The following is a 23,054-nucleotide window of genomic DNA, read 5'->3' as shown; positions in this document are numbered from 1 at the left end:
GTTAAATGAGGAATTACTGTATAGCACTCTCCACAATGCCTCGTTCAGTCACAGATTTTCAGGCAGTATGAATTCTATCATGTTCTCACTGAGAAGAACTGACCCATGAAGAAAAACTTACTAACTAACCTGTTCTGTAACTGTTCTGAGATGTGTTACACATATCCAATCCACTTCAGGTGTGTACATCTAATGCATTTTACTCTCTGTTGTACCCATGGAGGAGGTGCAAGTGACCTCTGTTGCTCCACGCTGCTACACAATGGTATAAAATGGTGGAGCTACCCTATCCCCCTCAGTTGCTTCTTATCAGACAGACTCCGAGAGAGAGAGAGAGAGAGAGAGAGAGAGAGAGAGAGAGAGAGAGAGAGAGAGAGAGAAAAAGAGAGAGTGTAAGGGAATGGAGCCATGGACTAGACATGTGCAATACCTCAAAGAACAACAGTTATGGTACAGGTTAGTAATGGGTTTTAATTCTTTGATTGCATATGTTCACTTCATTTTAGATGACTCCAAAGCAGTTCAAAATCTAGGCAGCATTCAGTGTACTTGAGCAATGACTAATGAACTACTTGACCAAACTTGGCATCTTTTCGTACACACAGAGATACAGGGTTGTAAAGGCATGTACCAATGATCAAGACAAATATCTGTTACATGTATTTGAGCTTAAAAGGCTGCACAACCTGCATGAGATGCTATAGAATGCACTATCACTCTGGCTGGAAGGAGCATGTTGGCAGTGTAACCGTTCAGGCAAAAGCAGGACAAAATCCTCTGCACTGAAAATGAAAGGCCTTCCATCCCATTAATGACTGAAATGAATGTGACCTAAAACACCTAGTTCTGTCCAACAATACCCTTCTGACATCCAAGACATGGAGCCTTTCCTTACCCTTATGAGAATGAGGATTAGCAAAGAATGTCAGTTAAGAAATGGCTTGATTGAAGCAGAATTCTGATACTACTTAGTTAGGAATTTCAGATGCAGACATAACTGTTTTTCCTTTTGAGATACACCTAAACAACATAATGACAGTCACTTACAAAATTTTCCTAATGGTATTAGCTACCAAAAATGCTACTTTCAGATAAATGCCTCAGAGTAGGTAGCCATCACTTCAAAGGGTGGATCCATAAACCACAGCAGCAGCGCATTTAAGTCTCAGGAGAAATGGGATCCATGACATGAGGTTATAACCTGTCCAGACCCTTTAAAATTGAATTGACATGGGATCAGAAAATATTAAGAATCCCACAATTGGTGAATGAAAAATAGAAGGAGTTACCAGGGAATTCTTACAGAACTACAATAAAGCCTTGTTGTTTTAGGTGAAACAAGCAGTCAAAATTATGTCGGACAGAGGTTCAGACTGGTAAAATATCTGCTTTGACCGTAGGAAGAATCAGTTCCATTTCAACAGGTAAGCATATCTAATAGATGGTTTTCACCTATTCAGAAGAACATTTGATACATTCCTTGAGAGCCTTGCCTCCTGAGGCATTAATAATGGAGCATTCATGCTGTAAGATGGAGAGCAGCCAGTCAGAGATATAGAGGCATCCACAGTCCTAAGTTTCAAGTTAGATTTCAGAGGTACTGTTAAAGGAGCCCTGGCAACATCCTGGGAATGAGCAAAATGGGAATGGGGAAAGCAGGCGTACATCAGATTGCCTTTCCCAAACTGCAGCCACACATCCATCAGAGATGGAATGTCCTTGAACAAAAACAAAACAAAAAAACCTGACACTTTTTGTTTAGATGAATAGCAAAACAGGACCCTAAAAATCAATCCCACAATAGCCAGCCTGCAAAACCACTCATGATCTTTGCTTACTGATCTGTTCAGGGCAATTTGCTGCATGATATTGGTGATACAAAACTCACAAATACCAATTGCTCTCAACAGAAACAGTGTGATCTAGTCCCTTTATTTCCATTTATGTAGAAATTCACTGCAACGTTGTCCATGAGGAACTGTAAAGTCTTTTTCTTGACATGAAGGAGAAAGTCTGACAGGACAAATGAATAGTCCTCAACTCCTAGGCTCATGTGATGAGCCACACTTTGTTGAGCCATATACCTTGCATTCATAGATTTCCTAGGAAAGATCTCTAAGTTAGAGAAGAAGCAATTGTTACCACAATAAATTGTGAGAAAAAGTGAGGCGAAACACTCTAATACACAGGTTGGCTGGATCCATCCACCAGTCCAACAATGCTACTCCTGTAGGTACTTGAATGAGCAAAGTAAATGGAAGCTGCCTGATCTCCCCACAATGGTGGAGTCTCTAGCTGAAGCAGAGCAGGCATAAACAGTTTCTATATTGCCCCCATCTTTCTTCCCCATAATCCATAACAAGTATTTTAGAAGGTCAGAGGAGTAAGCAACTAAAATGGAATTGTAAAACTATCATCGCCTTTGCCTAACAGTGTACCCTACTGCATTCACATTCTAAACCCAAATTTCAGGATTACAATGAGTAAATTACAGTATATGCTAACTCAGTTTTCACCTAAATCAGTGATGAGTATGGGTTCTTGCAAAGGAATATCCGGTACTGGAACGCTGGTCTTTCCTATTCGAACTTTTGGAGGTTTACGCTGGTGTCGCATCTTTCGTAGTTCAGTGTGTTTAAAGTGTGAAGTAATATGAGTCTTTCTGTGGCCTGATGTTCTAAACTTTTTATCACAGTGAGGACAAGCAAAAGGTCTCACACCTGCAAGAGATTAAAATACATTACTTCATTGTTTACTTCCAGGTCTGTAGAAATAAAAACTATAGAATCCAAACAATAAAATTATAACAGTACGTTTACAGAGATTGATATTATCAGATGGGGGAGGGTATGTGTATTTTGATATTTTTCGAGGGGGTGGAGGAGAAAAGAACTGGGAAATTGCGTGTATGCTATTTATATACTGTTTCAACCTCTCTATTCCAGCATTCTCTGGTCTGTCAACATCCACGGTTTGACATGATTTTAGTTTGTCAGTTGTCCACTTATCATGCGTGTGACCAAGTTTCCCGCAGTCCCGTGAAGTTTGTTTACTGCTGCCAGTCCTTGCTCTCAGTGTTCTATGCTATTATTTAGCTCTAAATTACCTCTAAATGTCTTCTAAGAGACCAGCAAGTAGTGAAAATGTTGGTAGTGCTGCTAAGTGTAAGCATGCTTTATCTACTTATTTCATTGTGCCAATACAGTAAGACTGCATAACATCATTAATACTTTGCCATGAAGAGAGCTGATAAGCCTTGGCTAGGCATAGGCTCACATAGGATGAATCAGTACAGTTATACATTATTAAGCAGCACTGCACACACTGCTCCATTTATTTCCCCCAGTGAAATAAAAATAAAGAGATCCACTCACTATAATACTGACCTCTCACAGCTTTGGCAAATTCTCTAGCTCGGCACCAGTCAGGTTCTAAGGGAGCTAACCTAGAATGGTTCAACCTGTACATGGCTAACTTAAAAGTAAAGGACAAATAATTCAATCCACATTCTATAAGTGAGAGGGAAACTTAATTCCCAAATTGGTAAAAGAGGGAGTAGTAACTATGTAGCAAAGCCTATAGGAATGTCTGAAGGATAAACCTCATGCCAAAACATCACAGAAACTGGAATCTAGAACTACTGCACTCACCACTACTTTCAACTCAGATTCACAAACCTCTACCACCTTCAATAAATCAGTAGTCCCACAGTACAAATAAGGGGTGTTGTCTGCAGGCCTGGAATAGCTAATGTACTGGCCCATCAGGTAATTGTTCCATGAGAAAATTAAAAACAAGAGTGAAGGAAGAAAACAACATAGGCAGACAGTTGTGGTTTAGCCGAAAAAAGGAAGTGAAAAAAGTCACATACCAGGGAGAATTGGGACATGAACAAGTTAAAATATTTGGTGAACAAAAGATAATACAAGTAATTTATAGGCCTGCCAATTCTTATGAAGGCATATGTCAGAGACAAAACACTTCATTCTATATTAGATGTTTACAAAAGGTACCTCATCGCTTAGATGTCTATGCAGCAAACTCTGTCTATTCTTGGAGGTCTTCCAAACATCATATAAAACTACAGGGATAACTCACAGGCCTTACCTGTATGCAGACGAATGTGAACTTTTAAGCTTCCTGAAGTGGAAAAACATTTCATGCAATACTGGCACTTAAAAGCTTTAATGCCAGTATGTGTTTTTATGTGTGCTGTCAGAGTGCTCTTCACAGCAAAGGCGCGGAAACACTGGGGACACTTGAATGGCTTCTCATGTGTGTGAATTCGAATGTGGCGCACTAGATCACTAGGTTTTTTAAATTCTTTAGAGCAGTATGTACAAACATGCCATCTTATTCCATTCTCCTCACGTACAGAACCTGAAACACATAACACTGAAATCAGATATGTGCCTTTATATATTTGTAAGTTAAAAACAGTCTGAAGCTGAGTCACACAAATGAGCACTGAAGACTCATGCCAAGATTTAATAAACAAAGCATAAGCATTTCTCAGATACTTCCCTTTAAGAGTAAACATTGTTTATAGAACTATGACTAAATTAAGACCAAGATAATCCTATTTAATCATAGTTACCAACATACCTGCAAAAGGAGGACAAAAAGGAACAACATACACCTACAGTAACAATTTATTCTAAAGAATGGAAAGTGTATATGGAACTATCATACCATATATTAATGTAAAAAAACAGTTCAAAAATGGCCGACAGGATGTAAGCATAGTGGCATATTATAAGTACCAAGGTTATAGGTCTGCTTTTTGTTCATTTCTCTATGTTTTAAATGGAATACTGAAAACAGTCTACAGACTCCAGAAAACTTAAGAAAATTTACTATAATTGACCTGAGTTTTTCAAAATATAAATATAGCTTCCAATGATATCTTATTTAGAGACCCACAAAAGCATTACACAACAGAGTTCAACCCAGTAGCACACGGACAATGGAGCAGGAATGAGGGCTCTGCAAATGACTCTAACCTGATTTCAAGAAAGAAAATGGGTGTTTTAAGTGCACAATGAATACAGTGTTAGGCCATAAGTGGCTTTGAAGTGATGCTCTTGTAACAGTAGTAAATAAGTTACTCCTAAATCTTGGTGCTGTGTTTTCTCTCTTTTTGATGTGTCAATTTTTGTCATTTAATGATATTTGTATAGTGAAATCCATTGGTGTGCAACATCAAAAAATAGCATTGTTTTGTCAAATTCATTATGAACATATCAGAGAATGAATAGTCATTTCAGTAAAAAGCAGATACCAGTAGCTCCAACGAAGGAAAGGTCTTTTAATACTCCATAGAAACTAACATTTGCAGTGTATGTATAGTATTATATATGAAAAATAGAGAACACAAGTGAAGGGTATAAACGAAAACTCTTAAATTAATTCTATGGATCATGTAAATCAGCAACAAATCACCTTAACCTTCCAAAAAAAGCATTATGCCCAATATTTTCATTTTCCATTAACAATTAAATTGATTGTCTAATTCTAAGAGTTTTATTTTAAAAAACCTGCTCTACTTTTTTCTTTCCACCATAAACTCAGAGAATGAGAGAACTCTGATAATGGAAAGTGAATGCAAAGCGTGATTATGTAGAGTAATTTTTTTTAAAACAGTTACTGTTTGTAACTGTTGCTCTTTGAGATGTGTTGATGATGTCCATTTCATTACGTGTGTGCAGTGCTTTTTTTGTTTTAAAAAAAAGAAGTGCCGGTACTCCTGTGGAAAAGTTGTTGAGCTCTGACTGGAGGTGCTGGTACTGCATCTGGAGGTACCGGTACTGAGTACTCCGCAGTACCATCACAAAAAAAGCACTAGGTGTGTGCATGCACCAAATGCATCACTGAACGTTTTTTCCCTTAGTGATACGTTGGGTTGGCTGTGGAGCTCCCTGGCATGGCGCCTTCATGGTGCAGTATATAGGACACTGCAAATCCCCCTTCCTCTCAGTTCTTTCCTGTCCAAATACTCTGACAGAGTGGAGGTAATTTCCATGTAGAAGGGGACAGAGTTCATCCGCTTGCTGCCTGTAGGACGGCCCTGCCAAAGACTGTGTCATCTTGTGCCTTTGACACAGAGGGATATGTGTTGGATTGGGGCACAAACCCTCTGGAAGAATCTGGGGGAATCTGGCACATGGAGAGCCAGCTCAAGAAGTCACTATCCAACTAGGATTGTGATAGCCGGGGATCAGGCAAGGAACTTTTTTATTTTAAACACTAACAATTATACTAACTTCCTACTGGAAGGAGAGAACTTGGATGAGGTTTTTCTAACTTACTTACATATTTATCTATCTCTAACTACAGACAGAGTTCCATCTTCAGTCAAGGACAGTTGAGAAGAAACTGAGGGGATCAGGACGAGCATGTGCCAAATGGACTAACAGGCACCGCAAGACACCAACTGTGCATGAATATCCAACCAAGCTCTGCTATCAAAGATCTCCAATCAACTGTGTTGAATCACACCATCACCTAGAATGGAGAACCCATGGGAACAGCACTCAAAGAAGAACGGGGTCTCACACAGCCACACAGCTGCAGGAAGCAAAAGCAAAGAAGGGACCAGGAAGGGAAAGACACTTCTGACTGTAAAAAAAAGATGGAAACCACATTGCTAACTGGTTCTTGTAGAGTCTGGAAGCCACATGCTGAGACCACACCACTGTGTGTCCCAATGAATTCTAGGGACAATGTGGGATCCAAAGTTGACTTTTTTCAATGTTTATGTTCACTTTCAGTGAAGAGAGGAGTATGAACAGCATGGAGTTCAAGGCTCATGCCTTTCCTTTGGATGGTGCTGCTATCAGTCGTCAAGATAAGAGAATATAAGGACCCCTTCACACTGAAGATGAGTCCCCAAAGCAGCAAAAGCTTTGGTGAAGATGATTGAGCACTGCTGAGTCTGAACAGTAGAACCCTGTATTAGAAGTATCAAGGGCCTGCCGTGAAATGTCTGAAGATAAGATGGATGTCTAGATAAAAGTAAGCATCCTGCATATCAACAGCCATAAACCATATGCCTTTTTCTAGCAAAGGTATGATATCTACTAGACCACACAAAACTTTGTCTTGCATATGAAGTGGTTGAAATGACAGATCTAATATCATTCCTCACCCACTTTCTTTTTGTGAACTAGAAAATAGATGGAATAGAACCATGCACCCTGATAAGTCATAGGAACAGGTTCAATTGTTTCTTTTGCAGTAGAGAGTCCACATCTAGGGCAAGGACACTGTTGTGAGAGTGGTCCCTGAAGTGGGGTGGGAGTATGGGTGAGCCAGCATCGTGAACTCAATCATATGACCATGTTGAATGACATGCAAGACCCAATTGTCCGTAGTCATCACACTCCAAGTTGATAAGAGTGCTGGACAATCCCGTGAAAGGGATGAGTGAGGTATGAAGCACAAGGTAAGGTGACTGGTGGCTCTCTAGCTGCACTCAAATATCACTTCTGCAATGACTGAATATGAGATGCTGAAGGCTGAATAGGAAAAATCCAAACCTGGATGTGATAACTGACCTGAAGGATAGGACCACTGGAACTTCTGTCATTTATGAAGAGGCTCACAGGGCTACTGACTGAATTTTTATGTGGTAGAAGTTATGCTTGGGTGTTGGCATGCAAATATCCACAAATCAGAGTGGCTCTAGAATCCTTGAGGAAGTGGAAGGAATTTTAGTTCTTCTGATTGAAGGGAAGAGACTCTTTGAAATGGAAGTCCTCTTTGGTGTTCTGGACTTCCTTTAGGAAATTTGATGAACATAGTCATGGCTCATGACAATTCCTGTAGCCACTGTACATGAAGAAGGGACTGACATCTATTACAGCCTGAACCATTGTCCTCACAATCAGTTTTCCCTCCTTTAAGATAGCTGGGAACTGGATATGATCTTGCTGGGGGAAGCTTGTCTTCCAAGTCAGCCTGCTTGCTATAGGCAAGGAAGTCATTTAGCGAACAGAGCCAAGTAATTTCAGTTTCAAAATTGAAGACTGGCAGAGGACAAGACTTTGTGACCTACAAGGTCCAGTCACTTGCCCACTTCATCCACTTGGGTGGCACGTGAGTGTCGTTGCCAGGCTAACCCCATCACCACCTGTGTGACCAGGCGATTGGGTGAAGCGCAAGATTCCCTCTAGGCTGTGCAGCAGTACAGACTTGAAGCTGCTTAATGAGCCCCATCCAAGGGCTCAGGGCTGCCGCACATGGAGCTGCTTGATTGGCAGAGGGGCACTACTCACTCAGCTACAGCAGCAGTTCTGTGCTGAGGACAGAACAATGAGTCTCTCCCAGCTGGTATGGACGAGTCCCCTCCATACTGGCTAGGAAAAACTCGCTCCTCTGTCCTCAGCAGGGAGCTGCTGCTGTAGCTGAGGAAGTAGTGTCCCTCCACCAGCCAGGCATCTCTTTGCATGGCAGTCCTGAGTCCCTGAGAGGGACTCATTAAGCAGCTGCAGGGCCCTGCTACTATGCAGGTTAGAGGGAACCTCCGTGGAGGGTGAAAGCACAGAAACTCAAACCCCTCTGCAGATACATAAGGAATACAAGGACCCTTCTCTACCCTCTTTGGGGGTGGACGTAAGTGGTCAGGGTGCATAAAACAGTCCAAGTTAGTTGAAGAATGGTGTAGAACATGAGATTCTTGTTTGGGGATCACCTGTAAATCTCTGCTTCCTACTCAAAGAACAAGCAACATTAGGAGACTCTTACATTTTGAGCAGCAAGAGCCTAAGTTATGTTCATCACAGACTTAACCAAAAGGTACTGAAGCAGTACTGGCACGCATCTTCAGCCTGAACTAAGGATGAATAGGAAAAATCCAAACATGGATGCATAGAATGGGATACAGAAAATGGAAACTAATGCACCCACAGTTCTTTGAAAAATAAAGGGTTAGTGTTTTTGAAATTCCATAGGCAGTTTATTGATGTATCCGCTGCATGTGTTTTAGGAAGTTCTCATACACTACAATGACAGGTGCTATAGAAAACTAAGATGTTGTTATTACTGCACAAAAGTTGTACGTAAAAAAACATTTCCAACATTACCAGGTAAAAATGGTGACTTTTTCTTTATAACTTTTTTCTCTTTTTTATCAATCTTATCTGGGCTTTCTTGCTCTTTATCTTGTTCTGCATTATTAGGGTCAGCTTGATGATTAGAAAGGTTCTGAACATCTGGATTTTGATCCTGAGCTGTAGGAGTCTTAGCTTGGCTACATTCTGTAGGATGCGCTGAGACTGGAATTGAAGACAGCCCACTGTTTTCTAAGGCTTGCTAAGGCAAAACAAAACTAGAATGTTAGGGAAAAAACTTCACAAATAATTTAAAATTTGTTATGCTCAAACAACTATATATGACATGCAACACAACTATGATTAAAAATGTTTAGTCAAGCTTTTTATAACTACAAAATTTTAGCTGAATTTCAAAGATTTACAGATCTTTCCTCTACCAAGGCAGTAAGCAATAATATTTTTAACTAATTACATTATTCAACTGGAACTGAATTTTTCTCCAGCAATAATACATGTATAAGCAATCACTTCGCAGAAAACCAACTGAATCTATAAAGCCTAAATAAAAAGATGTTTTCTCTTAAATCTACATTAAAATTTTCATTTTAACCAGTTACTTATAGCTTAAAATACAAAAAGAACTAGATTTTTTTAAATGTATTAATGTTGGGGTGGACAATGCCTGACCTCCCTGCTGGAGGCCTTTCAGCACCTTGGCCAGCAGCAGAAGCAGTAGAGAGGTACTCTGAGCAGAATAAAGGGACACCCTTCGTTGCAGCCAATCAGAGTGCAGCAGGCTGATATAAAAGGAGCTGCTAGTCCAGGGCCTGTCAGTTCCTTCCTGGAGCTCAACCCAGGCAGACCTCAGGGCTGACTGGGGAACACCAGCACTCTGGACAGCTCTGAGTGGGAGCTGGGGCATAGTACCTGGTCAGTGCCAAGTCCTGCAGCTCATGGTACCAGTGTAAAGGATTCGACACGTCGGGCAAGCGCTCCTTGATGGCTGAGGGTAGTCTTGCAGTCTCTACTCGCCTGTCTGTGTGCGAGGCAGTGTCCAGTAAGTGGCCAGAGATCAGGCCTCTTCTTTTACCTCCCCCCGGGTGTGGCTTGCAGGGGGGCTAAGGGGAGACCCAAGACCACCACTCCTCTGGGTCCCAGCCCAGGGACCCTATAAGTAGCAGTTACCTGCTGAGTTTCAAAGTATTTAGTTGCTGTAATGTCCCTGGGACACTTCCCGAGGATGTTGTTCCATCAAGCCCTTCTCTAGGGCCTTGTGGCTCCCCTTGTCCGGGGTTCTGCAGGGTTGCCTTTGGCTTCCTGGCTAACCTTTAGCCACAGGACCTGGGATGCCCCAGCTCCCACTCGGAGCTGTCCAGAGCCTTGGTGTTCCCCAGTCAGCCCTGAGGTCTGTCTGGGTCGAGCTCCAGGAAGGAACTGACAGGCCCTGGACTAGCAGCTCCTTTTATATCAGCCTGCTGCACTCTTATTGGCTGCAATGGAGGGTGTCCCTCTATTCTGCTCAGAGGACCTCTCTACTGCTTCTGCTGCTGGCCAAGGTGCCGAAAGGCCTCCAGCAGGGAGGTCAGGCATTGTCCACCCAATCACAGTATTCCATGAAATTGTAAGTTAAATTGTACTAGAAAAAAAATGCAGGCATATACAACCAATAACTGGAAAAAATCTCATAACAGAACAAAAAAACTGGGGAGAGGGAGGAATGAGGAGCGGGTAATTAAAATTAATAGAATAAGGTTATGTCTACACCACAAATGCTTGTCTATCAACCTAGTGGTATCCACACTGAGCCTTAGATCAGTTTAGTTATATTGCTCAGGGCTGTGGGATTTTTCAAAGCCCTGAGTGATGTAATTAATCTGACATAACTTTGTAGTGTAGACAGCCCTTATGTCTTGATCTAATAATTCACTGTACCAGTGGAGAACTCCAAGGACCTAATAGGGTGCCACACAAGGAATAACAGTGCATTGCAGATCTAAGACCTGAATATATTTCAAAAGGGGGTTTAGATGAATAGTGTGGTTGGCTAGTGCTCAGAGAAAGAGACATTAACATAAATAGTGTGCATCCTTTTCAGCTTGAGGACTGAACACATTTTAGAAATATCAAGGGGCCACAGCCAATATTTATTAATGTTTTCTGTCCTGTTCTTTTTTTCCTTTTCTGACAGTTGAGTCCATGCCACTATAAAGGAAGCATTACAAGGCAATTGGAGAGGTGGGAGCAATGGGGTTGATTCAAATACTCCAGCTTAAACATCACAAGGTACAGTTCAGGGAACAAATTCTAAATTCACAATCAAATAGAAGTTATCTGAACAGGATCATCCTGGATGGCAACAATTTAGATCTCTAAGTGCCACAAAGTGGTCCAGGGACCACAGAAAAACAAAAGGCAAATTTTTTTTTTTTAAGTATTTATTTTCACTCACTTCTAACTAGTATTTATTGCCTTCCAATCTGATCACATAATAGAGCCAAAGAAACATCTTAGAGAACTTTGCGCACTACATTTTCATTATCCCAATTTTTGCCCATTGGGCAAAATCAATCCAGGCACAGAAACACCTTATGGATTTTTAAAATAGTTGCTGATTATTATGTAAATACACCCTACCTGCAAGATGTCTCGATTGAGTCCCATTGCAATATTGAGTTGTTGGCCAGATTGTTGGGGCTGATTATTTTCCACTGGACCTGGTTCTGACAGCTCAAGGAGCTGCTGGATGACATCTGTTACAGCCTGTTGCCCCTGCTGACCTGCAGCTGATGTTACTTGGTTTTCTGTCTGTTGAAGAAGCGGAGACCGAAAATGTGTGGCCTGAAATATACAGCAGTATATTTGTAAAGGAAAATGAAAGAGGAACATATCAAGAAAGTTTGACTTACCGGTTTATTTTCTGTATCTGAAATATGTCTGCTAATTGTCCACTGTGGGGATTTCCACTCATGTAAGACTGGGCAGTTTACAGAGCTGTTTACATTCAAGGACTGCTGATTCCACTAAAGGACTGCTCCTCTAGTCCCCTTCCAGGAGTTGTTCCCAAGATACACAACTGTAAGCTTATAATTTAAATGATGTTTATAGTAAAATGCTGGCCCTCCATCAATTCACACAGCATGGGGACCTATTTGGAATGACTGATTTTTTTTTTTTTTTTTTTTTTTTTTTTTTTTTTTTTTTTTTTTACAACAATGGTCCTGTAGCACCTTACAAACTAACAAAAATGTATAAATAGTATTATGAGCTTTTGTGAGCACAACCCGCTTCTTCGGATAACAAATTTGAAGCAAGAGGCACAAATGTTGAATTTTAAAACAGAAAAAGAGAAAGAACGGAAAAAACCTGTCAAAGTGTCCATGCTTAAAAAGACTAAGAATAATCTGTAAGTGCTTGATACTTAGCTTTTGATGTCATTTAGGTGTTGACTATAATGGCCCATCTAGTTCAAGTCTTTGTTCAAGCCTAAAAAACAGCAAATGGTTCTGCAGCACCTTAGAGACTAACAAACCAATGAATGGTTTAAGTTTTTTCAGTTACAGACTAACACGGCTACCCGAGACTTTGTTCGAGCCGTGCAAGATAGACTCTGCGGAGCGAGCCTTCATATGCAAATTTTATACTATCTATAGTAGACTTCTCAAATTGTTTTGTAAGAGAACAGCCAACTTTAAAATCCATTAATGAGTGCCTGGGCAAGTTAAAGTGTTCCCCAAAAGGTTTGTGTGTTACCATTTCAAATATCTGATTTGTGTTCATTAATCCTTCGTCTTAGACTGTCCAGTTTGGCCAATATATATGGCAGAGAAGCATTGCTGACACTTGATGGCATGTATCACAGTGGTAGATGTACAGATGTATGAGTCTCTGATGTGGTGGCTTATGTGGTTTGGTCCTCTGATGTCGCTTCTATAGATGTGTGGACAGAGTTAGCACGGGGGTTTATTGCAGAGGTGGGTTCCTAGATGACTGTGATGGAGGTGTACTGTGTGGTTGCTGTAAAGAATTTATTTCAAGTTAGAAGGCTGTCTGTAGGTGAGGATTCGCCTGTCCCCCAAGGCCTGTGAGGGATCATTTTCCAGGATAAGTTATAGATTGTTAATGATGCACTGGAGGGATTCACGCTGGGGGCCATAGGTGCGGACTCGTGGTGTTCTGTTATTTTGTTTGTTGGGCCTATCATGAAGAAGCTGATAGTTGGGTACTTGTCTGGCTAAGTGAATCTGTTTCTTCAATTACCCGAGCAGGTAATTACGTTTTTAAAATGCCTTACAGAGATCCTGGAGGTGTTTGTGTCTGTCTGTGGGATTTGAGCAAATCAGGTTGGTATTTTAGGGCCTGGCTGTAAACAATGGATTAAGTAATGTGTCCTGGATGAAAGTTAGAGGCATGAAAGTATAATGGTCAATAGGTTTCCAGTATAGGTGGTGGAAATGTTGCCATCATTTAATTGTACTGTAGTGTCAAGGAAATAGATCTCGTGTGGACTGGTCCAAGCTAAGGCTGATAGTGGGGTGAAAGTTGTTGAAATCTGTATAATTCTTCAAGGATATCCTTTCTGTGGGTCCATATGATGAAGATATTGTCAATGTAGTGGAAGTAGAGTAAGGATACTAGGGGGCGAGAGCTGAGGAAACATTCAAGGTCAACTATAAAGATGTTGGCATATGGTAGAGCCATGCATGTGCCAAAAGCTGTGCCACTCACTTGAAGATAAAAATTGTCCCCAAATTGAAAATAGTTGTGGGTGAAAATAAAATCACCAAGTTCAGTCACAAGATTTGCAGTGGAATCCTCAGGCATAGTGTTTGACAACTAGTAATCCATCATCACGTAGAATCTTGGTATAAATAGCTTCTATATTCATGGTGGCCAGTATAGTGTTTTCAGAAAGATTATTGATGTTCTATAGTTTCCTCAGGAAGTCAGTGGTGTCTCGAAGACAGCTAGGAGTGCTGGTAACATAGAGTCTGAGCAGACAGTCAACAAAACTGGATAATTGCTGTGACTGTGCCAATGGCTGAGATGATGGGATGGGACCGGACCACTTTTTATTTTTTTGCAAGTAAGGGTAAACAAAAAAAGTAAATGTAATAATGAAAAATACCTCAAAAAGCTTTTTTATTAAAAAAATACTTGCGTATATAAGTAAACTATCTAGAGTATTTCATAAAAATAATGAAGCCTCAGTGATAGGGCACGTCTAGACTTGCTTTCATTTTAGAAAGAATATATGCAAATCTGACACGAATTTGCGTATCTTCTTCCGATCACTTTTTTGGAAGAGGTTCTTTTGAAAAAGAAAGTAGTCTAGACACGGTTCTGTCGAGAAAAACCCCTTTTTCAAAAGAACCGTGTAAACCTCATTTTTCAGAAAGAACGGTCTTTTCGAAAAAGGGTTTTTTCTTGAAAGAACCACATCTAGACTACTTTTTTGAAAGAACCTCTTTCAAAAAAGCGATCGGAAGAAGATATGCAAATTTGCACCAAATTTGCATATCTTTTTGAAAGTGAAAGCAAGTCTAGATGTGCCCATACATAGTTTCGCAATTAAGCTCCTCTGTTAAATCTTTGTGAGAGAGACTATTGTACGTATATGTGAATTAGTAATACAGTCCATAAATTATATAAAATAAATCACCATATTGTTAGACATATTGCTGCGTCAACAAATGAGACTTTCCGTTTACCCCTAAAGTCATGTAACAAGGCTGAAAGACCCGGGGGACAGTCAATCCTAATTATCAAGAAGAGATCAGGTGATTTCCCTATAAAGATTAGCAGGAAGCTGCAAGCGGCGGGGTGGGGGAGGGGGCGGGCAGGGAATGCTTAGAGATCAGAGTGAGCAGGCTCCAGTAGAAAGTTCTAGTTGTTAGGACTGAGAATCCAGCCACACAGGGTCTGGAGGGGTCTGCCAAATATGGAAGTGAAATATTCATTTGGATGGACTTTTGGGTGGATTTTGTTTTGGGATCATGAGTTTTCGCCGCAGTTTTATTTTAGGTTAATATATCCCCTCCCCAAGCTAGAGTATTTTCTAAAGTAAAAACACTGATTTTTATTTCAACAGTCCAAGAGGAGAAACTGAGGCTGTCTTCAGTCTGTACACAAGGCTGCTCCGTATTACAAACCTCCTTCACCAATCCTCCATTGAAGGAAAGTGGCCAACAAAGGCAACTTGTCACACCACCTACCCATTATTTTTCCCAAAAACTTTATAGTACTGTACCAAATAAGCTACTACTTCTAATGTAATTCTGTCATACTAAGGGTGCTTTACAGATTTCCAGTTTCCCTGTCATCTGCTTTAAGCAAGAGACCACTCTATTCACTTCCTGTTGACAAATGGGGCTTTTTCATGTATCTGGCATTTTGGTATTCATCAGAAGCTAACAGCTACTTTACTTGGCTCCCAATTTTACAATAACACAGTCATTATAGGTGAACCACTATATTTTTTTTTGTCAGCATGCCATCTGCAGTTTTTTTGTTGTAGTCATTTGCTTGTTTTAAGAGAATAAGCAGGGACACCTGCCATAAAGAAAAATAGAGGTCTGATCCAAAAGATACCTTTTATAAAGTTATCATTACTGGGGATCAATTCTTCTTTCCAGAAATATTTTAGTATAAATGAACAGGCAGATGGTACTGGTTTCTTTCTTCTTAAAAGCCTCCCTCACTTTATATGGCAAGTCCCATGGAAAATCTCCTTCAATAGCAATTCCAAGATTGTTGATTTGTTTTTAAACTAGTGATACTATAATAACACTGTTCAGAGTAGTCGGTTTATCTTTTTTATTTTGTTTCAATCGTCTTCAATGTTCTGCCTTTATATGAGGAAGTTCATTCTTGTATTAATCTATTCGAGGCCCGATGATAATGGATCATAAAACGTCCTCTGTGATCTATATAAGTAATACCTCCTTCAGCTTCTTTACTTCTTTGATTCAGATTTACTCCAAAAATGTAAAAACTTTTGAACAGAAGGAAAAAGAACAATGCTGGAAATAATTTTTGTTCAAATCTAAAAATCAAATTTCTCCCCTATCTTGGCTATCTTCTACTCTTTTCTTATTCATCCTCAGAAAGATGAATAAGAAATCCAAGAACTTTTCCTTTTTAGAATCTGGAATAAAATAATCAGGATTGTTATCCTTGTTCTTTCCGCTTCACTTGACACTCTGTTGGGTTTATCAACTCTTTCGTCACAGAAGATTCAGACCTGTGAATGTACCAATGGCTTTCAATTTTTCTTCATCTATGTAGATCTCTAAAAAATTTCAAATGGAGGCACAGACACCTATGGAAACTTAGACATAGTCGTCAGATCTCCACCAGTCCATACACTTGAATGTATTCTTACTCAGAGATTTTCTTTTATTTTCTTAACAATAAAAAGGATACTGCAACATATGGTTGCTTGCCATGCAGTTCAGTTCTTGAGCATTCACAGGCTAATATTCACTTCTGTTCCCCAAGCAATGAGAAGCCACCTTATCACTTCAGATTGCATTACGTAGAGTCCTGTTTGCCCACTACCAAGTGGTTTTAGGATAAATTTCACTTAGTCTTTCAGTGTAATTTTATTTTCCATTTTGAAAAGCTTCTCCATAGCTTTTTCCATAGCTGAAATGTTCTCTTGCAGACCTGGTAAGGTAAAGATCTTGTCTTCACATTTTGTGAGGATTCAAAATAATTAGGGTAAAAAAAAAAATATTGTTTCACCTGGCAGTTCCCTCCTTGGAACTGGATGAATAGTTCTGAATAAATATTTTAAAAGTAGTGAGCTGACACTCACTTTCAAGAATAGATACTCGTCACCCTTCACATATATATAAGAATTTTATATTTGGGGCAATTTTCTATTTTCCACAAAGTGTTTATTTTTGTTCATGCTGAGGATCAGCATGGCAAGATCTCTACTCAGATCACAATTTGACAGAAACTCTGTCTAAACAGATTGACAAAATATATAGACTTAATTTTGTACTTACTACTACCACAGAAAACTACAGTTTGAATCTCTGCAGTCTGCCATTCTCTGGTCTGGCAACAGTCGTGATCCAGAATGATTTTAGATGTCCACTTATCATGGGTGTGGCCGAGTTTCCCGAAGTCCTATGACATTTGTTTACAGCCACTGTCTCTGTTCTGTGCTGTTATTTCACTCTAATTCATCCCTAAATATCTTCTAAGAGCCCAGCAAACAGTGGAAGTGTTGGTAATGCTGCTAGACAATATTGACCTCCTGTGGTTCAGTACATTCTCTGGTTCGGCACCAGTCAGATGCCAAGGGTGCCAGACTAAAGAGGTTCAACCTGCATTTTAGACACCATGGTGAAACAACTGTTTTCAGAAATAAGAGGTCCTTAGAGGAGCAAGCAGTCTTAGACGGACAACTCTATAAGCTGCCCAACTTTCTCCAGCAAGAGGACAATAAGGACAATCCTTCATTGAAGGGCTGATTGAACATAATAATGAAGGGAAAAACACTCAATCTGACAACCTTTCATGCTTATTTAGTCTGTATGTCTGTGCATGTGCACCTACACATTAGGCTAGATGTTATGTATGTTCACATATAGGACATAATGTTTCAATGAAACTACAGAAAAGTTTTAGTTACTATTTTTACAACATTTCCCCCTAATATTTAAAAAGTGCCAGGCTAGAACTTGGAATGTTTATCAAGCATCCAACTTACAATAGAGTACAAAGAGCCAAATTATTTTATTACTGTTCCATAATAAAGATGTCTGTAAGTCATTCCTTTTAAGAACAAGAAAGCATGGAATTGTTTAGTTGTTTATTGCTTTTACTCTTTCCTTACAAACATAGGAAAGAAAAACTGTCAGACCTTTAATCAATGAGGGCTTGTTCATTTTACAAAAATAGTGCCTTTTTGGGAAAGCAAAATATTTATAAAACTCTTCAAAACTGCCCTATGTGACTTAAGAGCATAGGAGATTTAAGACCTAATTTTGAAAGTTGCAGACAATGGTAACTTATGAAAATCACCAATAAGACACTTCTGATAATTCTACCAAGAACAAATATATATATAGCAGTGTCAATGCTAATCGGGTAACTATGTGACAGAAATACCTCCCCCACCAACTGAAGTCCTGAGGGGAGAAAAAAAACACAGTGGACTAGAGATTTTCCCTCAATCTTTATTACTAAGTCTTTGCTAGCCATCTGCTCACTGCTGATTCTACTCTGGTTGCAGAGCTGCTAACTGGATGACTCTGCCTGTACACTTCCTTTCTCCTCAATAGCTCTGTCATAATGAGGAAGCAGCAAAGCCATGTAAATTCAGACCACAAGCGTGCTGCTCATCACCAGTTGCATAAGAAATGGCTTTGCCTATCCATTAATGAAGGGGGAGAGGAGGACACGAGTGCCCATTTTTGCCTAGAATATTGTTTTAAAGCTTTTGAATACAATCTGACATGTAAATACATGACAACCGTGTCTTATTCATATTAAGCCCTTGTTTTTCTTAAGCACCAAACTGGTATGCAAAACATATGAGTGCCACTTGCAACCTTACTAGACTAATGCCTTGTCTTTACTCCGTGGAGATTGACGCTGCCACGATCGATATTCCGGAGCTCAATCGAACTCAAGGGGTGCCTCTGCTGGCATCCGGTACTCCTGCTTTTGCAAGGAGTAAGGGAAGCCGATGGAAGCATTTGCTCCCATCATTCTCTTGCTGTGGGAACACCACAAGCTCAGCTTAAAAGTAAGCCAACTCCACCTCCGTATAAGTAGCTAGAGATGCATACCTTAAGCCAAGCTGCCGGGTCTAGTGTAGACCTGGCCTAAATATACTGTATTCCAAAGCATTCCAGCTAAAATACCATTCTTAAAGTATTTTCAAGTTCTAATTTCATTTCTCTGTAATAATACCTTTATCCTCCCAGGCAATCTACTTATTCTTTATTATATACAAACTTCCTGCTTTCTACCACACAAAGCTAGTTGAGCTTGTAGAGAAAAACTCAAAGTAAGTTAATCTGCCAAAGAAAATAATATATTTTGAAAGACAACTGCCTTTAATGAAAGTCAAGTTTCTTTTTAATTGTAATAAAATTGTATATATTAAAAAGCATTTCAAAGCACACCTCATTTTTATATCTCAAGTACATTTTCTTCAGATTAGTTCACACAATTTTTACTTAGCATTAAATTATTAGGTTTTGGGGTGAGTCTGTCCTACACCTTAAAATTTACAGCCTGAGAGCAAGCTACTTTTATGACTCCTGATATAATGAAGACAGTTCTGTAGGCTACGTGGGCCACAGCACTACCAGGAAGTTTTGTAGCACTATGTGTTATGGCTTTACCCAAGACACTTGTCTTCTGCCACCAGCCATCATGCTGGAGCTTGTTAAAGAGTCCTGGGAAGACAGCCTTGCAGTTGTCTTGAACGATTCCTGTATTGCACAAGTCCTCCATAAAAGATTTGGTGCTTTTAGAGTATTTTTATGATGTGCAGGTCCTATTACCTGCCATACACTGACTGAATCTGACATGTTTTCCAAGAGTTTTTGCATGGAGTTATGTATGAACTTATCAGAAAATGAATATGTATCAATTTGTTATACAGGCAGTCCCCGGGTTACGTACAAGATAGGGACTGTAAGTTTGTTCTTAAGTTGAATCTGTATGTAAGTTGGAATTGGCGTCCAGATTCAGCCATTGCTGAAACTGATCAGTTTCAACAGCGGCTGAATCTGGACGCCAGTTCTGACTTACATACAGATTCAACTTAAGAACCCCAGGCATCCCCAAGTCAGCTGCTGCTGAAACTGATCAGCGGATGATTCCAGGAAGCCCGGGGCAGAGGCTTCCTGTAGTCAGCCACTGGTCAGTTTCAGCAGCGGCTGACTTGGGGACGCCTGGGGCAGAGCAGCTGGGGTGCTGCTCGGTTGCTCCAGTAGCGCCGCCGCTCCTCGGCGCTACAGGACCAACCCAGCAGCACCCAAGCTGCTCTGCCCCAGGCGTCCTGATTCAGTCGCTGCTGAAACTGACCAGCAGTGGCTGAATCAGGACACCTGGGGCAGAGCAGCTGGGGTGCTGCCGGGTTGGTCCCGTAGCGCCGAGAGGCGCTACGGGACCAACCGGCAGCGCCCCAGAAGCTGTACCACAGGCGTCTGGAGCAAAGCCGCGGAGCACGGGGGCAGCAGGACAGCCCAGACGCGCCGTGGCTGTCCGCTGCCTGCGTGCTCCGCGGCTTTGCTCTGCTTTGCTCCCCGTCCCCCTGGTCTGCAGATGTGCTCCTGTCCCGTTCCCCTGGTCTGTCCGCGTGCTCCGCGGCTTTGCTCTGCTTTGCTCCCCGTCCCCCTGGTCTGCAGACGTGCTCCTGTCCCATTCCCCTGGTCTGTCCGCGTGCTCCGCGGCTTTGCTCTGCTTTGCTCCCCGTCCCCCTGGTCTGCAGACCAGGGGGATGGGGAGCAAAGCAGAGCAAAGCCGTGGAGCACGCGGGCAGTGGACAGCTCAGACGCGTCTGGGCTGTCCGCTGCCCGCGTGTTCCGCCGCTTTGCTTCCTCTCCCTGGTCTGCTGGAGACCAGGGAGAGGGAGGGCCCTGTTCGTAACTGCGGATCCGACGTAAGTCAGATCCGCGTAACTCGGGGACTGCCTGTACTCCTAAATAACCATTTACATGCATTAACAGATTTGCATTCACAAAGTTAGCACAGCATTATATAATGCCCTTATCAAACATCAACCCATCTTCCAGAAAACAACCATACGTTTGTTAATACATAATATTAACAACTGCCTGCAAAGCTATGATAGCTAAAATTTCCTTTTTCTTTTAACATGCCTGCCATCTCAGAATCAATACAAATAAATTAAGAAAAGAACTATACTTACATTCTTCCATTTATTATCAACAGGTTGTATCAGATTAGCAGGAGATGTTGTTAGAGGCTGACACACAGGATCCTACAAATAAAAGAATGGCAAACACAGTAAACTACTATACCAAGTGAAAAAAGTCATAACTTAATATTTAAGTATAAAACTTACAAACTAACTTTTAGTAACACCAAAATGTGGGCTAGACAGACAAATTTGGGGCTGGATAGATTTCCACATTTCTCTTCATAAAGCATGTATATTAAGGTGTTCTCACCACAAATTTTGGTGGCCTCAGAGTTCAGCTCCTGCTAGTGGCTACTTGACAATTTTTCCTAAAATACTTAATTCACTTTAGGAAAAACAAGTAAGTCAAATAAGGTGGTTCATATGTTCTTGTCTTCTGCTGTTATTTCTTTTTGTTTTTTTTTTTTAACTTGCTAGTTAGTAAGTCTGTTTCTATGAAAAGTGATAATTGTATGGTTGTTAATATTTTCTACAGCAGCAAATTTGCTAGCTAGCAGGGAGGCAGCAAAAAGTAGTATATTACCAAGCATACAAATATCACTTTTCACAACTGACTTACTGAGCCCTGACAAGCTGGGGCACGAATTAGTCCCAGGATGAGTCAGTAGGGAGGCAGCAGGTGCCAAAGACAGGTGGAATGAGTTGGTAAGACCAGAGCCAGAACCCACAGGCCAGGGACCAGAGCCTGGTGTGCCACCACAGAGCCAGGGTCAGAGCGCATGGCTGAAACCCGGGGTTGGAGGACGCAGTAGCAACCAGGCACAATTAAAGACAGTGAGCCCACCACTGCCGGGTGGCCAGGGGCTGAATCTGGTAGCCTCACAGCCAGAGCCTGAAACCCAATAGCTGGGAAAGAGAGCCCACTGCCATGTGGCCAGAGCCCAGGGCCAGAGGAGGCAGCAGGGGCTACAAGTGAAGGGGGGAAGTTTGAGGAACGGGACGGAGACAGAGCCCAAAGCTCCACAGCCAGGTGACAGTGCTCACCACCCCACCACATCAGGGCTGAAGCCAGAAGCCCAAGTCCCACTTCAACCAGCATGGTAGGGAATTAATACCAGCTGCTTGTCCCACCAGCATTTGTGGCTCCCAAGGAGGGCAGGATAGTGACCGACCACCTGCTATTGGCCCTAATGTCACACCCCAATGGCCCCCTCCCTCAAGGGGGTCCCCCTGGGGAGGCAGGTCAGCATTGTATATTGCTAGCACTGTTGCAAGCATTGCAGGACATTTTGGGAAGGGTCAAAAGTGTGTGTGTGGAATGAATGAAGGATTCCTTTGCAAGGCGCGAGAGGCCGGGGGAGAGGGGATGAGGAGAGCAGAGAACACGTTAACGCCACGCTCCTGCTAGGCCCGAAGATAAGAGGCTGACTCCAGCCAGCTCAAGGCCACAGCACACATCTGACTCTCAGCTGCCACCCAAGAAAGAGGGAGGCCTGGAATCTACCGACCAGCCGTGAGAAAGGCAGATTCAACTGAACAGACCTGCAGAGACAGCCCATAACAAGCGAGACAAGCAAAGGACAGCACGAAGGAAAACAAAGAGGACAACAGAGTCTAGCTGGTATGTTTTGGGAAAGTCGAGACCACCACAGAAAGCAGGTTTGGACTGGCACAAAGAGCACCAGGAACAGAGGTCATGGATTGAAAGATTCCCAAAGTAGCCCAAGACTTAAAACCCTCCTAAGAGCTGGAGCAATTCAGAGATCACAGCAGACCCTGGACGACCTGTGCGCACAAGATCAAACTCCCATCCACCCTTCCCCCTCTTCTTCTTATGTTACACCCAGGCCTGGCCTGTCTTGGGTAGTGTGTGTGAGAGTATGAAAGTGGGTTAGGGCTCAGGATACAAACGCTTTCTCCCTTCCTTCCTCTGAGTGACGTGGGAAGCACCCATCACTCTCCGCTGTTATTTTATTATTTTATCAATAAAGCTTTAAAACTTAGACACTTGGTGTGTTCTGTCATCTCCTCCCTTAACGATCCTGTAGCTTCAGCCTGATCACCTGATGCCTCAGGCAGATTGGTAACAGAAATCTAACACACTAAGAGAGGGGATCCTGCCTTGCCCCTAACCCCCAATCACCAAT

General features: G+C 41.5%; 1 protein-coding gene across 22 annotated transcripts in view; it reads right to left on the bottom strand.

Moving 5' to 3' along the window:
- ZNF236 (zinc finger protein 236) overlaps positions 1–23,054 on the bottom strand; it is a 221,643-nt gene that overhangs the window by 154,496 nt on the left and 44,093 nt on the right. For 20 of the 22 annotated variants that reach the window (XM_075921084.2, XM_075921086.2, XM_089776349.1 and 17 more), the window contains 5 exons: positions 20,956–21,027; positions 11,688–11,891; positions 9,084–9,312; positions 4,108–4,380; positions 2,517–2,720 (listed from right to left, as the gene is read on the bottom strand). In XM_075921084.2, the coding sequence (XP_075777199.1) occupies positions 2,517–2,720; positions 4,108–4,380; positions 9,084–9,312; positions 11,688–11,891; positions 20,956–21,027 (982 nt within the window). The remainder of the gene's footprint in view (positions 1–2,516; positions 2,721–4,107; positions 4,381–9,083; positions 9,313–11,687; positions 11,892–20,955; positions 21,028–23,054) is intronic. The other 2 variants (XM_075921083.2, XM_075921090.2) reach the window with 1 other exon arrangement.

This window comes from Pelodiscus sinensis, chromosome 2 (assembly GCF_052426305.1).
Source record: "Pelodiscus sinensis isolate ZL-2025 chromosome 2, ASM5242630v1, whole genome shotgun sequence".
Taxonomy (NCBI): domain Eukaryota; kingdom Metazoa; phylum Chordata; order Testudines; family Trionychidae; genus Pelodiscus; species Pelodiscus sinensis.
Note: the sequence above shows the minus strand (reverse complement) of the source record. Positions and strands in the feature narration are given on the sequence as shown.